Genomic DNA, 13,762 nt, shown 5'->3' on the forward strand with positions numbered 1-13,762 from the left:
ATCATATTTAGATATTTTTAAAAACTAGGCCATTTAATAAATGCATTTAACAACATATAAAGGTGTGCAAAAAAAAAAAAAAAATCAGAAGTTTAGAAGGAGCCAGGCCTTATGGCTCAGGCCTATAATCCCAGCACTTTGGGAGGCCAATGTGGGAGGACTGCTTGAGGGCAGGAGTTTGAGACCGGCCTGGGCAACATAGCAAGACTCTGTCTCTACCGAAAAAAGAATTTAAAAAGTTGAGGGGAGAGGAAATTTTTAAAACATAATAACAATAAAAGGCTCTGCTACCACAAATAAACTTAGATGCTAATAAGAGAACTAAATTCTACAGGGGAGTAAAACTAAGGTGGGAACCAAGAAGATCTGAATGAGGACAGATTTGTGAAGGAGGGAAGGCAGTTTCAAGGTAAGAGAGGAGATGCTGATAGAAGTTCTGTGCTGCTGTGTGTTCCATGAACGCGGAGAGGGGAGCATCAAATCAGAACCCTGCCAGCGACTACCTTGAAAGCCCTACTCCATGAATGTAGATTAACCTATACTAATAAACCTATCAATCTGTTTTTAATCCAGTAAATTAAAACTAAAATTATTATAGAAAAATAGGCAGAATTACATAACTTACATAAAGATTATATATAGTCATTGGGATGTGTTAAATACATTATAATTGAATATTTAACAATTTTAAAAAATGCTGGAAGATTATACTCCAAATTGTTAACAGTGGTCATCTAGAATGAGTGTGATTAATTGAAGAGATGGGGGTAAGAGGATTCACTTTCTTTTTTTTTTCTTTTTATTTATTATACTTTAAGTTCTGGGGTACATGTGCAGAATGTGCAGGTTTGTTACATCGGTATACACATGCCATGGTGGTTTGCTACATCCATCACCCCATCATCTACATTAGGTATTTCTCTTAATGCTATTCCTCCCCAATTCCTCCACTCCCTGCTATCCCTCCCCTATCCCCCCACTCCCCTACCCCCTGACAGGCCCTGGTGTGTGATGTTCCCCTCCCTGTTCTTTGTAAGGTATATATTTCTAAATTGTTTTAACTTTTACAATGCATATTTGAAAATAAATGTTTAAGGCAAATATTTAAAGCAAAAAAGAAAGAAAGCAATCATTAAGAGGAAAGTTGTAAAAAATAAGCTTAATGAGATGTGAGTAGTCCTAGCAGTTACTGAAATACCACACAAAACTAATACTAGCATGTGCAAATACAGTTACATTAAAAGAGCTAAAAGCCCAAAGATATATGTAGGTATTTAGTACATGATAAAGGCAGCATTGAAATTGTATGAAGAAAAGACACAATGTTCAATAAATAATGTTGAGATTCCTAGTGGTCATTTTGAAAAAATAAAATTGCATTTACTACCTCACATATTACACATAAAGATAAATTCCAGGAGTGTCAAAGACTTAAATGTAAAATTTTTTAAATCCATGAAAGTATTAGAATAAAACATAGAATAAATTTTACACCTCATAGTAAGGAAAACCTTTCTGTCTATGATACAAAACCTAGAAGCCATAAAAGATGGATAAAATCAACCACAGAAAAAGAGAAAATTTCTGCTCATCAAAAACAAAGCAGCAAAACAAATCCCTCCCCCTAAAAATGCCAAAAGTCAAATGACAAACGAGGAATGAACTAAGTGCAATGTATATGACTGACAAGGTGCTTTTTAAAAAAAAATAACATAAAAAAGTTGGTAGAAATCACTTGGACAAATAGTTTAAGAGAAGAAAGGTAAAAAATTATCAATGGACATAAAATGAAATACAAGTGATTCTTAAACATGGAGAAAAATGCCTAGGCCCATTTTATATAAGAGAAATACAAATTAAAATGATAAACACCATATTTCCAATGTTTAACTTGGTCAAGATCAACAGGGTAGGTTTGTAAAGGAAAAGAAAACAGCACTTCATGCATTGCTGGTGGGAATGTAAAATGGCGCCATTTGACAAAGTCTGCTAAAATTAAGGAGGCACATATCCTCTGATCCAGCAATAATAATGCTTAAAAATTTATCCTATAACCCTTCCTCATAAACAAAATGAAAGCTTATAAAAAATTACCAACAAATTAATAATTGGCTCTTAAAACATGGTGCTCAAACATTCCTTCAAAAGCAGTACAATTTTCTTCTATTCATGGTAAAAATCAACATCCCATTGCAAAAGAAAACAAACATAGTATCCTTTAAAATAATTTCTGATCCAATAATGATCATTTTTGCTCCTGCAATTCAAACCCTAGTATATCTCAGTTCATGCTTTTTATCCTTCCCTCTCAAGTGACTAAGAAATATTTAATTAATGTGTGTTATCCTATTGTCACATAATGCCTCTTAATAAAATTATTTTTCCAAGAAATATAAAAACAAAAACAGCCAGATCTTATAACACATCACTTGGGCAAGAATCTTAATATGGTTGTTTCCTCAACCCTCTCAGCCCAAATTATTAGAAATCTGCTGACAGAAGTAGAAACAAACCATCAGAGACAATCCAGTTCTTCTCTGACAGAAAACCCACATCCAATCCTGGCTCTCTTCCTCTGACATTGCTCTATGATAAAGTGACAAAAATGTTCCTGATAAAAACGTCTTTTCTTATGAGGCTGACTCACAGTTGGCGACTGCTGGATTCAGTTCTGCGCACTCACCAGGGAGGGAAGATCCGGACAATGTCCTGGGGACGGCCCCTGAGGTAGCCTGCAGTCTCCTTGGTGAAGAGAACTTTCAGGCCAGCTCCAGGAGGAGCCACACCTCGGGAGAGGCTGGTAGCTGGTGGCCCCAGTAACTGCTCACACATGGCAACTTGCATGGCACATTCCTCATGTAGCTCTAAAATTTTCACAGTTAATACACCGGATTTTCTACCTAGAAGTTGAAGAAAAGAATAAAGCAAAAATGAAGTCAAAAGACAGATAATTCAAGTGTGAATAAAGTGTCATGAAAAAAAGATCCACATACAGATAGCACTCTTTGCCTGGAGAAAACGGTCTCCACATTTTGCAAAGTAAAACAGAGATATTACCATGCTCACTGTAACAATGTTCTTTAATCAAAATAGGCTTGCATGTTGCATTTAATATATGCATTTTAAGCAACATAAACAGTCTCTGTCATGAAGAAATAGTTTTGTATAAATAGAAACCTTAGACCCATCATCTTAAGGAGCACGCTTTTTACTCCACGTCTCAAATCCTTTGATAACCACAAGGAGAATATGGCTACTGTAGATTCTTCTCCTTCTTAAGGATGGACCTTCTCATGATCTGTTATTCCCTGCTTTCAAAGCATGTACGTTACTAGCTAGCTGCAACTGTTCCAATGATCAGAAAGGCTAACAGTGAAGAGCTATGTGGACTGCTGGGTATTAGAGCTCTAGATTGAAATGGGTGGATTTGATCTGGATTCAAGTACTGGTTTCCCTGTTAAGTTGGCCAAGTTCTACAGCATTCAACACTTCAATTTTCTCATGTGTAAAATGGAGATCCTGCCACCTGTCCCAGGGAACATTTGTTGGGATTAAGTGAGATAACTAAAGTTTAGAGTGTGCATAGCCTCTACACCAGAAATCCTGGGTAGGTACCCAGAAACTGTCAGATGCACCAGGAGTCCTAAACAAGAATACACATCTCAGTGTTGTTTATACGAGTAGAAAACTGCACCCAGCATAAATCAGTAGGATGGGCAAACCATGGTGTGTTTACATAACAGAACACTTAAAATGAGGTGAACCAGATGTGTAAGTTATCAGATAGAGAGGTCTTAAGAAAAGAAAGGGGATAAACAGGATATATCGAATATGACATCTATAATGTAATTTTAAAAAACACAGAAATCAATGCAATATTGTTTATGAATACAAGTATAAAAATATAAATAGAAGGATTCACAGAAAAGTCATGAAAGCTACTGTCTCTAAGGAGAGAGAAAGAGGAGTATGACTCAGGAGGGGAACCCAGAAGGTTTCAAATTTGTGTGTCATATTGTTTCTATTATAAAAGTATGAGAAACAAAAAAAACGAAGGATTAACATATGTTACTAATTCTAGGTTGTGAGTATGCTTATGTGTTTCTATTACTCTCTGTGCTTTTTAAGTAAAAAAAATGAAAAAATACACAAATTGAGAAGAGCAAAAATGAAGGGTACAACATACCATCTTGTTAAGAACAGACACTCACCAATATGAGTTTCTCTACCAGTTCAGCCAACTGGTTAATAGTGAATAATAAAAATTGGTATTTAAATGGTGCTAAGATTTTAGTTGTACAGTTTAATTATGTTTCGATTTCTTTCTCTCACTTTTTCTTCATTCATTTCCCATTCAACCTCAAATTTTCCATCCCTTCCCTTATCTAGGAGTCCATGGCACATGCCCATATACTGGGCCCTGGGCCACATTGCCTCCCCTGAGCACTGTCTTGGACAACTATTACTTAAGGCAAGAAAACAGAATGAGGGAAGGATATGAACAGCATAATGTACAAGCAGCATATGAACGAGTTTCTGCGGGTCACGCTAGGAGAGGGAACAAAAGAGTGAAACCAACTTGTAAAGAAAGGCACTAAGAAGTGAACACACAGATGCTCTGCCACAACAGGTGTTTTGTTAATGAAAGGTAGCTCATCTTTAATTGATAAATTGGAGAAAAAAATCAGGATAATATGGAGGTCACTTCAGCCCATAAAATTTTTCCTCAGCAGGGCAGCCAGAGCAGTGTGTACAGAACTAGAGTCTCCAGAAGCAAGGGAAAAGCCCTAGATTTAGGAGCTACAGTTGCTGCAGGAGCATTTTGAGACATAATTTAAGAATTGCTGAACTTGTACCTATACTCAACTCAGGGCTCATCCCCAACATGCACAGGCCTGAAGCCTCCCCTGTAACCCACTGACAGCAGCAGCTGTCAGGGCTCCATGGCCACTTCTGCTCTCAAGCACCCAGTGGTCTGCTCAAGTTCAAGTGTGCCAGCTGGGCACAGGCGTTTGGTTCTGCGCACTGCAGTATCTGCCATGGCAGCCCCCAGCGATGCTCAGCTGCCTGCCCAAGCAGCACCAATTCTCTTCAGAACTAATTCTTGTCACGGCCAGCTCCATAGACCCTGACAGATTTTATAAATGCAAGCTATTATAGAAATACATAAAATATTTTTATAGAAGAAATATTGACATACCTAAGATGTATATACTGCCTGACTAACGTTTCTTTGAAGATTTCCATGATAAATCCTGACAATATTCCAGAAACTATGAATTGTGATTAAGATCTATAGCACCAAATAACTTGCTGAATAACATTTTATGATGTTAGCTATCACCGCAGCGCTGCACAGGACAGCTCATGTGGTGACTAAATAGGCCTTGGAAGCAATACCGAGCGGTGCTCCTATGACCGTGCCACCAGGTTGGGGACAGGGCTACCCTCTCCACCGAGCACTCTAAAGCTCTTCCTACAAAACACCCTCCAAGGCCTTCCTTACCAGGAGAAAATAAAGCAGGGTAAGCTCCTCCTTGTCTGAGAGAGAAAAAAGCAAGGGCAATTTACACTAAAAATGCGCTTGAGGCAAGCTTTTATTTTATTTTTAGAGATAAGGTCTTGCTCTGTCGCCTTGGCTTACTGCAGCCTCCATAACCTGGGCTCAAGGGATCATCTCACCTCAGCCTCTCAAGTACCTGGGATGACAGGCTTGCACCACCAAAACATCCAGCTAATTTTCATATTTTTTTTTATAGGGATGCGGTCTCACTTTGTTGCCCAGGCCGGTCTTGAAGTCCTAGGCTCAAGTGATCTTCCTGTCTCAGCCTCTCAAAGCGCTGGGATTACAGGCGTGAGCCACCATGCCTGGCAGAAGCAAGCTTTTAATCTAAGCAGGGGATATACTCATTTTACAAACAAAGAACAATGTGTTGCAATTAGATGACTAGTACATAAAAGGCCATTTTGGTGCTACCAGGCAACATTTTCCTTAACTGCTACAAGACAGCCAAAATATCACCTTGTCCAGGAAGATTTTTCTGATTCCCAGCCAGAAGAAACTATTCCTTCCCTTGAAAATTCCCAAATACTTTATCTATGTCTCTCTTACAAGAGCGTCCTCAGTTTTAAATAGGGACAGTAGTAGCTACCCCAAAAGCACTAAAATCACAGATGCAATGCAGCAAATGCACCACAAGGTGCCTGGCCTGGCACACATGCAAGGATGGCAGCCACTGTCACTGCCATAAGCTCTTCAAGGCATTTTCAAGGCCAGTCTCTTACTTGATCCACAACAACCCTATGAAATAGGTAAGGAACATATCAATCTCCCTTTTTGGCAGATGAGAAAACTGAAAAATAAAGCTAAGTTGCTCACGTGACTTTCTGAAGAACAGAGAGGATGACTGGAATGTCTAATCCGAGTAATCAAGTATCCTTACAAGCCAAGGACAAAATATCTCTCAGATAAATGCCAATTAAGAATACGAAATTGTGAGTGATGGGTTTTTTTCCCCCCTACCTCATTAAGCTAAGACATAGGGCTTGTTTAAAATGCAAAAATAGACAATGCTTCAGGTTGAGAAATGGACTCTGTGAGATCTATTGCTGTGGCTGGACAAAGTGAGGGTTTCAACAGAACTTGTACTGAAAAAGAGGATACCTAGTCAAGTGCTAATCACCAAAGAGAAAGTGCCGCAAAGAGACCACAAATACTAATATACAATAGCAAAGACATTAAATGATTAAGAAACAGGAACAGAAAGATTTAATAAAGAAGACACACCAAGAGATCTAGTAATTTCCATCCATGCATATGCCTAGCAGATGAAACAGAGTTCTTAAAGATGGATAGTATTTAACTTAAAGGATAACATTTGCTGAATAAATGCATGAATGACTTATTTAATCAGCTAACTGCTCTTTGAAAAGTCTTTGGTTTTAAATAACGAAGAGGCCATACATAAAAAAAATCTAAGCACATGACTGAGCATGGTGGCTCACACATGTAACCCCAGCACTTTGAGAGGCCAGGGCAGAAGGACAGTTTGAGGCCGGGAGTTTGAGACCAGCCTGAACAGCGCAGTGAGATCCCCAACTTTACAAAAATAAAAATAAAAAAATTAACCAGGCAATGGAGTATACTAGAGTTTCAGCTACCTGAGAAGCTAAGGCAGGAGGGTCTCTTGAGCTCAGGAATTTGAGATTATAGTAAGCTATGATCACATCACTGCACTAACCAGCCTCCTTATTCAAATACTGGACTCACAGAGTGAGACCCTGTCTTTCAAACAAAACAAAACAAAACAAAACAAAACAAAACAAAACAAAACAAAACAAAACAAAACAAAACAAAACACGCCCCACATCACACTTACTCTAAAACTGACCACATAATTGGAAGTAAATCACTCCTCAGCAAATGCAAAATAATGAAAATCATAACAAACAGTCTCTAAGACCACAGTGCAATCAAATTAGAACTCAGGATTAAGAAACTCACTCAAGGCTGGGTGTGGTGGCTCATGTCTGTAATCCCAGCACTTTGGGAGGCCTAGGCGGGTGGATCACTTGAAGTCAGGAGTTCAAGACCAGTCTGGCCAGTGTGATGAAACTCCATCCCTAATAAAAATACAAAAAATTAGCTGGGCGTGGTGGCACATGCCTGTATTCCCAGCGACCGGGAACGCTGAGGTAGGAGAACTGCTTGAATTCGGGAGCAGAAGGTTGCAGTGAGCTGAGATTGCACCACTGCATTCAAGCCTGGGCAATAAGAGTGAAACTCCATCTTAAAAAAAAAGAAACACATTCAAAATGGCACAACTACATGGAAACTGAACAACCTGATCCTGAATGACTGCTGGATAAATAATGAAATTAAGACAGAAATAAAGATGTTCTTCGAAAGCAGTAAGAACGAACATGCAACATACCAGAATCTATGGGATACATTTAAAGCAGGGTCTAGAGGGAAATTTATAGCAGTAAGTGCCCACAAGAGAAGCAAGGAATGATCTAAAATCGGTATCCTAATGTCACGATTAAAAGAAATAGAGGAGTAAGATCAAACAAATTCAAAAGCTAGCAGAAGGCAAGAAATAACTAAGATCAGAGCAGGACTGAAGGAGATGGAGACACAAAAAAACCCTTCAAAGAATCAATAAATCCAGGAGCTGGTTTTTTTCAAAAGATCAACAAAATAGACAGACTGCTAGCCAGACTAATAAAAAAGAAGAGAGAGAAGAATCAAATAGATGCAATAAAAAATGATAATGGGGGTATCACCACCGATCCCGCAGAAATACAAACTACCATCACAGATTACAACAAACACCTCTATGCACATAAACCAGTAAATCTGGAAGAAATGGATAAATTCCTGGACACTTAGACTCTCCCAAAACTAAACCAGGAAGAAGTTGAATCCCTGAATAGACCAATAACAAGGTCTGAAATTAGGGAGGAATTAATAGCCTACCAACCAAAAAAAGTCCAGGACCAGACGGGTTCACAGCCAAATTCTACCAGAGGTACAAAGAGGAGCTGGTGCCCTTCCTTCTGAAAGTATTCCAAACAATACAAAAAGAGGGAATCCTCCCTAACTTACTTTATGAGACCAACATCATTGTGATACCAAAACCTGGCAGAGATACAACTAAAAAAGAAAATGAACACTGATGCAAAAATCTGCAATAAAATACTGGCAAACCGAATCCAACAGCACATCAAGAAGCTTTATCCAACACGATGAAGTTGGCTTCATCCCTGGGATACAAGGGTGGTTCAACATATGCAAATCTATAACTGTAATCCACCACATAAATGGAACGAAAGACAAAAACCACATGATTATCTCAATAGATGCAGAGAAGGCCTTTGACAAAATTCAACAGTCCTTAATGCTAAAAACTCTCAATAAACTAGGTATTGATGGAATGTATCTCAAACTAATAAGAGCTATTTATGACAAAGCCACAGCAAACACAATATTGAATGGGCAAAAACTGGAAACATTTTCTTTGAAAACTGGCACAAGAAAAGGATGCCCTCTCTCATCACTCCTATTCCACATAGTATTGGAAGTTTTGGCCAGGGGAATCAGGCAAGATAAATAAAGCATATTCAATTAGGAAAAGAAGTCAAATTGTCTCTATTCGCAGACAATATGATTGTATATTTAGAAGACCCCATCATCTCAGCCCAAAATCTCCTTAAGATGATAAGCAACTTCACCAAAGTCTCAGGATATAAAATCAATGTGCAAAAATTACAAGCGTTCCTATACACTAATAACAGACAAACAGAGAGCCAAATCATGAGTTAACTCCCATTCACAATTGCTACATAAAGAAAATACCTAACAAGTTGAAAAAAATACAACAAAGGATGTGAAGGACCTCTTCAAGGAGAACTACAAACCACTGCTCAAGGAAATAAGAGAGGAAACAAACAGATGGTAAAACATTCCATGCTCATGGTTAGAAAGAATCAACACTGTGAAAATGGCCATACTGCCCAAAGTAATTTATAGATTCTATGCTATCCCCATCAAGCTACCACTGCCTTTCTTCACAGAACTGGAAAAATACCACCTTAAACTTCATATGGAACCATAAAAAGGCCCGCATAGCCAAGACAATCCTAAGCAAACAGAAACAAAACTGGAGGCATCATGCTACCTGACTTCAAATTGTACTATAAGGCCACAGTAATCAAAACATCAGGGTACTGGTACCAAAACAGAGATATAAGACCAAAGGAATAGAACAGAGGACTCGGAAGTAACACCACACATCTACAATCATCTGATCTTTGACAAATCTGATGAAAACAAGCAATGGGGAAAAGATTCCCCTTTTTAATAAATGGTGCTGGGAGAACTGGCTAGCCACGTGCAGAAAGCTGAAACTGGATCCCTTCCTTACACCTTATACAAAAATCAACTCCAGATGGATTAAAGATTTAAACATAAGACCTAACACCACAAATATCCTAGAAGAAAACCTAGGCAATACCATTCAGGATATAGGCATAGGCAAGGACTTCATTACTACAACACCAAAAGCAATGGCAACAAAATCCAAAATAGACAAATGGGATCTAATTAAACTAAAGAGCTTCTGCACAGCAAAAGAAACTATCATTAACTATCATTAGAATAAACGGCAAACAACAGAATGGGAAAAAAAATTTTGCAATCTACTCATCTGACACAGGGCTAATATCCAGAATCTACAAAGAAAACAAATTTACAAGAAAAAAACAACCCATCAAAAAGTGGGTGAAGGACATGAACAACACTTTTCAAAAGAAGACATTTATGCAACCAAGAAACATGAAAAAAAGCTCATCATCACTGGTCATTAGAGAAATGCAAACCAAAACCACATTGAGATACCACCTCACGCCAGTTAGAATGATGATCATAAAAAAATCAGCAGACAACAGATACTGGAGAGGATGTGGAGAAATAGGAATGCTTTTACACTGTTGGTGGGAGTGTAAATTAGCGTGACCATTGTGGAAGACAGTGTGGTGATTCCTCAAGGCTCTAGAACTAGAAATACCATTTACCAAGAATTATAAATTGTTCTATTATAAAGACACATCCATATGTATGTTTACTGTGTCACAGTTTACAATAGAAAAGACTTGGAACCACCCCAATTGCCCATCAACGGCAGACTAGATAAAGAAAATGTGGCACATATACACCATGGAATACTATGCAGCCATAAAAAAGGATGAGTTCATGTCCTTTGCAGGGATACGGAATAAGCTGGAAATCATCATTCTCAGCAAACTGACACAAGAACAGAAAACCAAACACTACATGTTCTCACTCATAAGTGGGTGCTGAACAATGAGAACACATGGACACAGGGAGGGGAACATCACACACCGTGGCCTATTGGCGGAGGAGGGGAGGCTAGGGAAGGGATAGCAGGGAGTGGGGGAATTGGGGAGAGATAACATTAGGAGAAACACCTAATGTAGATGATGGAGTGATGGATGTAGCAAACCACCATGGCATCTGTATACCGATGTAACAAACCTGGACATTCTGCACATGTACCCCAGAACTTGAAATATAATAAAAAAATAAAAATAATACTAAATTGAGTAAATGACAGAATAACAAAATATGTCTGTGACTACTGAGTTTAATGAGTTTTTTGCTGTTGAAATACACAGGTAGCCAGGGTCCAATTACACTCATGTCAAGTCTTCCTAAGTAGGTTATCTTTAATTAATATCTATTATGAGAATAACAAATAACTATACAAGAAAGGACACAGTGAAGCAAGGTAGTATAGGAGATACTGAAATTATTCTCTGATAGAGGATAAGTCTTTCTAACAGAAATACTTTTCATCACATAATTGTTGCCACTAATGTTAAGTTGTCAATTTTCCAAACACTGACCACACGGCAATTTGGAATTTTCCGCCTAAATTATTGTTCTGTCTCTCTTTATCTTCAGAGATATCCGAGAAGGCTAGCCTACCCAGTATCCTGCTCTAAAACATATGTTCCAGTATTCTCTGAAATTGATACTTTTTGTCTTCTTCAGGTTAATTCATCAAGTGTCCACCGTTTTTTTCCCTGTCACTGTCACCCAGCATGCATGTAAGTGTGCAGGCAGACACACACACACAATAATGAGCAAACACCAGTGGTCAGCGATGGACATCAGGGGGTTTTAAAGTCCCTCTGCTTACTATATGTACACGATTCTGTCTTTAATACACACTCTGACACTGGCTATCACAAGCTGTGATGATTGTAATTCATCTTGCTGCACACACTCCAAACTACTGTGCAATATAATCAGTGTACATTTTACTCTTTTAAAAAGTGTTTTATGTCTTTCCCCCCAAAATAATACACATAACAATTACTAAAATGGTTTTATTTGGGTTGTTTCTGTTAGTTACTTGTGAAGTTTTAAACAATATATTTAACAAACTCCATTCCCTATTTTACTCACTTGGCACTGCGTTTTGGGGTTCCTAGCATTGTAAAATGAGGAAAGGCGTATACCCTGCTCTACATTTTCCCTCCCCAACATGCTACACAATTTTAATTCTACCTAATTCCACTTTCATTGTCAAGGTTAATGTTCACAGTGTATCCTATAACCTATGCCAAATCTCTGTGCTCCGGCCATAGTCTGACTCCAAAAGTTAACAAATAATCAACAAATTTACATTAGCACAATTATATAAACAGAATTTAATACCTGACTTGGATCTTAGGATTGCATTTAAATGAGAATATCTCAGACTTAGGTCAAATGATTTGACTTTAATAATTCTTATGATCATTTAGGCCTTCCAAATGCCAAAAGAAAAAGGACTATATTCTGGTGGCCCCAGCATACTGATTAGTAGTCTTAGCTTTCCCTAAAAGTTTACTCCAGCTTTTTAGAGAACAGCCTATTCATGTTCTGCCTGGGACTAAATGTGGTCAGCTGGAGCCTGGGCAGGAAAAAAGAAGATCAAATCAGTTTGAAATGATCAAGCAGGGAAGAAACAGGCCTTCTATCTTCAGATGTGTGAACCTGGGTATTTCCTTTGGATGTGATAAGAAGCCAGCAGGGAAGTCAAACAATGAGCTGTGTTGAGACCAGACTGGAGGGGACAAGGGATAAAGTAGGGAAGCTAGTTAGGAGAGTCTGCAGCAATCCAGGACAGATGATGGTGTCTGGGACCTAGGGAGTGATAGGAGAGGTATGAAATGGTCAGATTCTAGATATTCTTTGAAGGTAGAGTCAATAGGACTTGTTTATGGACAAGGAGTGAAAATGAGAGTACAAGAATGACTCCAGCGTATTTGGCTTGAGCAAGAATAAGAACAGAATTAACATTTACTGAGACAGTAAAGATTTCTAGACAAATGCATTTCTTTTCTGGGAAGTGCAGGTAGTATGAGAATACTGGTAACAAGGCATATATTAATATTGAGATGCCTCTTAGTTATTATAATAGTCTGGCACTAGCTGACCTCCCAAGTCTAGTACCTGATTCTTCCAACCTACTGTTCATAAGGCCCACCTGAATGACCTTCGTAAATGCAGATGTAATGACAGCCACCCTGTACTTGCACCCATCCATGGCTATCCACTCGAGGAAATCCAAACTACTTGCCATTGTATCGAAAGTCCTTGGTTAGCTATTACTTCTTACTGCTCTAGTCTCAAATTCCATAGTTTCATTCAAGCAATTTAAAATTATTTCTATGACAAGGTGAAACCTAATTGTGCATTAAGACAGTTCCATCACTGCCTCCCTGGTGAGCTTCTCCCTGGGCATGACTCTCCTTTCCACTCTGCAGTTTATAATTTCCCTTTATGTTATCACTGTACGTCTTGCTTATACCTCTAATTTAACACAGAAAGTAAATAGTTTCATCTATTAAACCATGAACTCTGTGTTGCACCTGAATCAGTATGAATAAATATGTAAGAAAAATGAATCCTAATACAAATTGACGTAAAGCATGTGTGGGACTCTGTTTCCAGTCTTGATTTCACTGCTAACCAGGATGCTCCTGACCTGTTTCTACTTCACCTCAACTGCACTTTGTGTGTACTCAGGGAATGCAAATTAAACTACGACTCAAATGATGCTTCAAAGAGAAAAATAAATAATACATTCCAAAATCAAATCCAAATGACATTTCATCTATTCATTCTATTGTACCATGTTTTCATTAACATGCACTAAAAACTTAATTGTACTTACTTGTTTATACTGTC

General features: G+C 38.2%; 1 protein-coding gene across 3 annotated transcripts in view; it reads right to left on the bottom strand.

Annotated features, from left to right (window-relative positions):
- Positions 1–1,040: 1,040 nt before the first annotated feature.
- LOC108297231 (DNA repair-scaffolding protein-like) overlaps positions 1,041–13,762 on the bottom strand; it is a 162,644-nt gene continuing 149,922 nt past the window's right edge. Inside the window, exon 8 of one of the 3 annotated variants that reach the window (XM_017519947.2) lies at positions 1,041–2,900. In XM_017519947.2, the coding sequence (XP_017375436.1) occupies positions 2,680–2,900 (221 nt within the window). In that variant the 3' untranslated portion in view covers positions 1,041–2,679. Of the gene's footprint in view, positions 2,901–12,294; positions 12,716–13,762 lie in introns of those variants that run through there. The other 2 variants (XM_017519949.2, XM_017519948.2) reach the window with 2 other exon arrangements.

Source organism: Cebus imitator, unplaced genomic scaffold (genome assembly GCF_001604975.1).
Source record: "Cebus imitator isolate Cc_AM_T3 unplaced genomic scaffold, Cebus_imitator-1.0 Scaffold782, whole genome shotgun sequence".
Classification (NCBI taxonomy): domain Eukaryota; kingdom Metazoa; phylum Chordata; class Mammalia; order Primates; family Cebidae; genus Cebus; species Cebus imitator.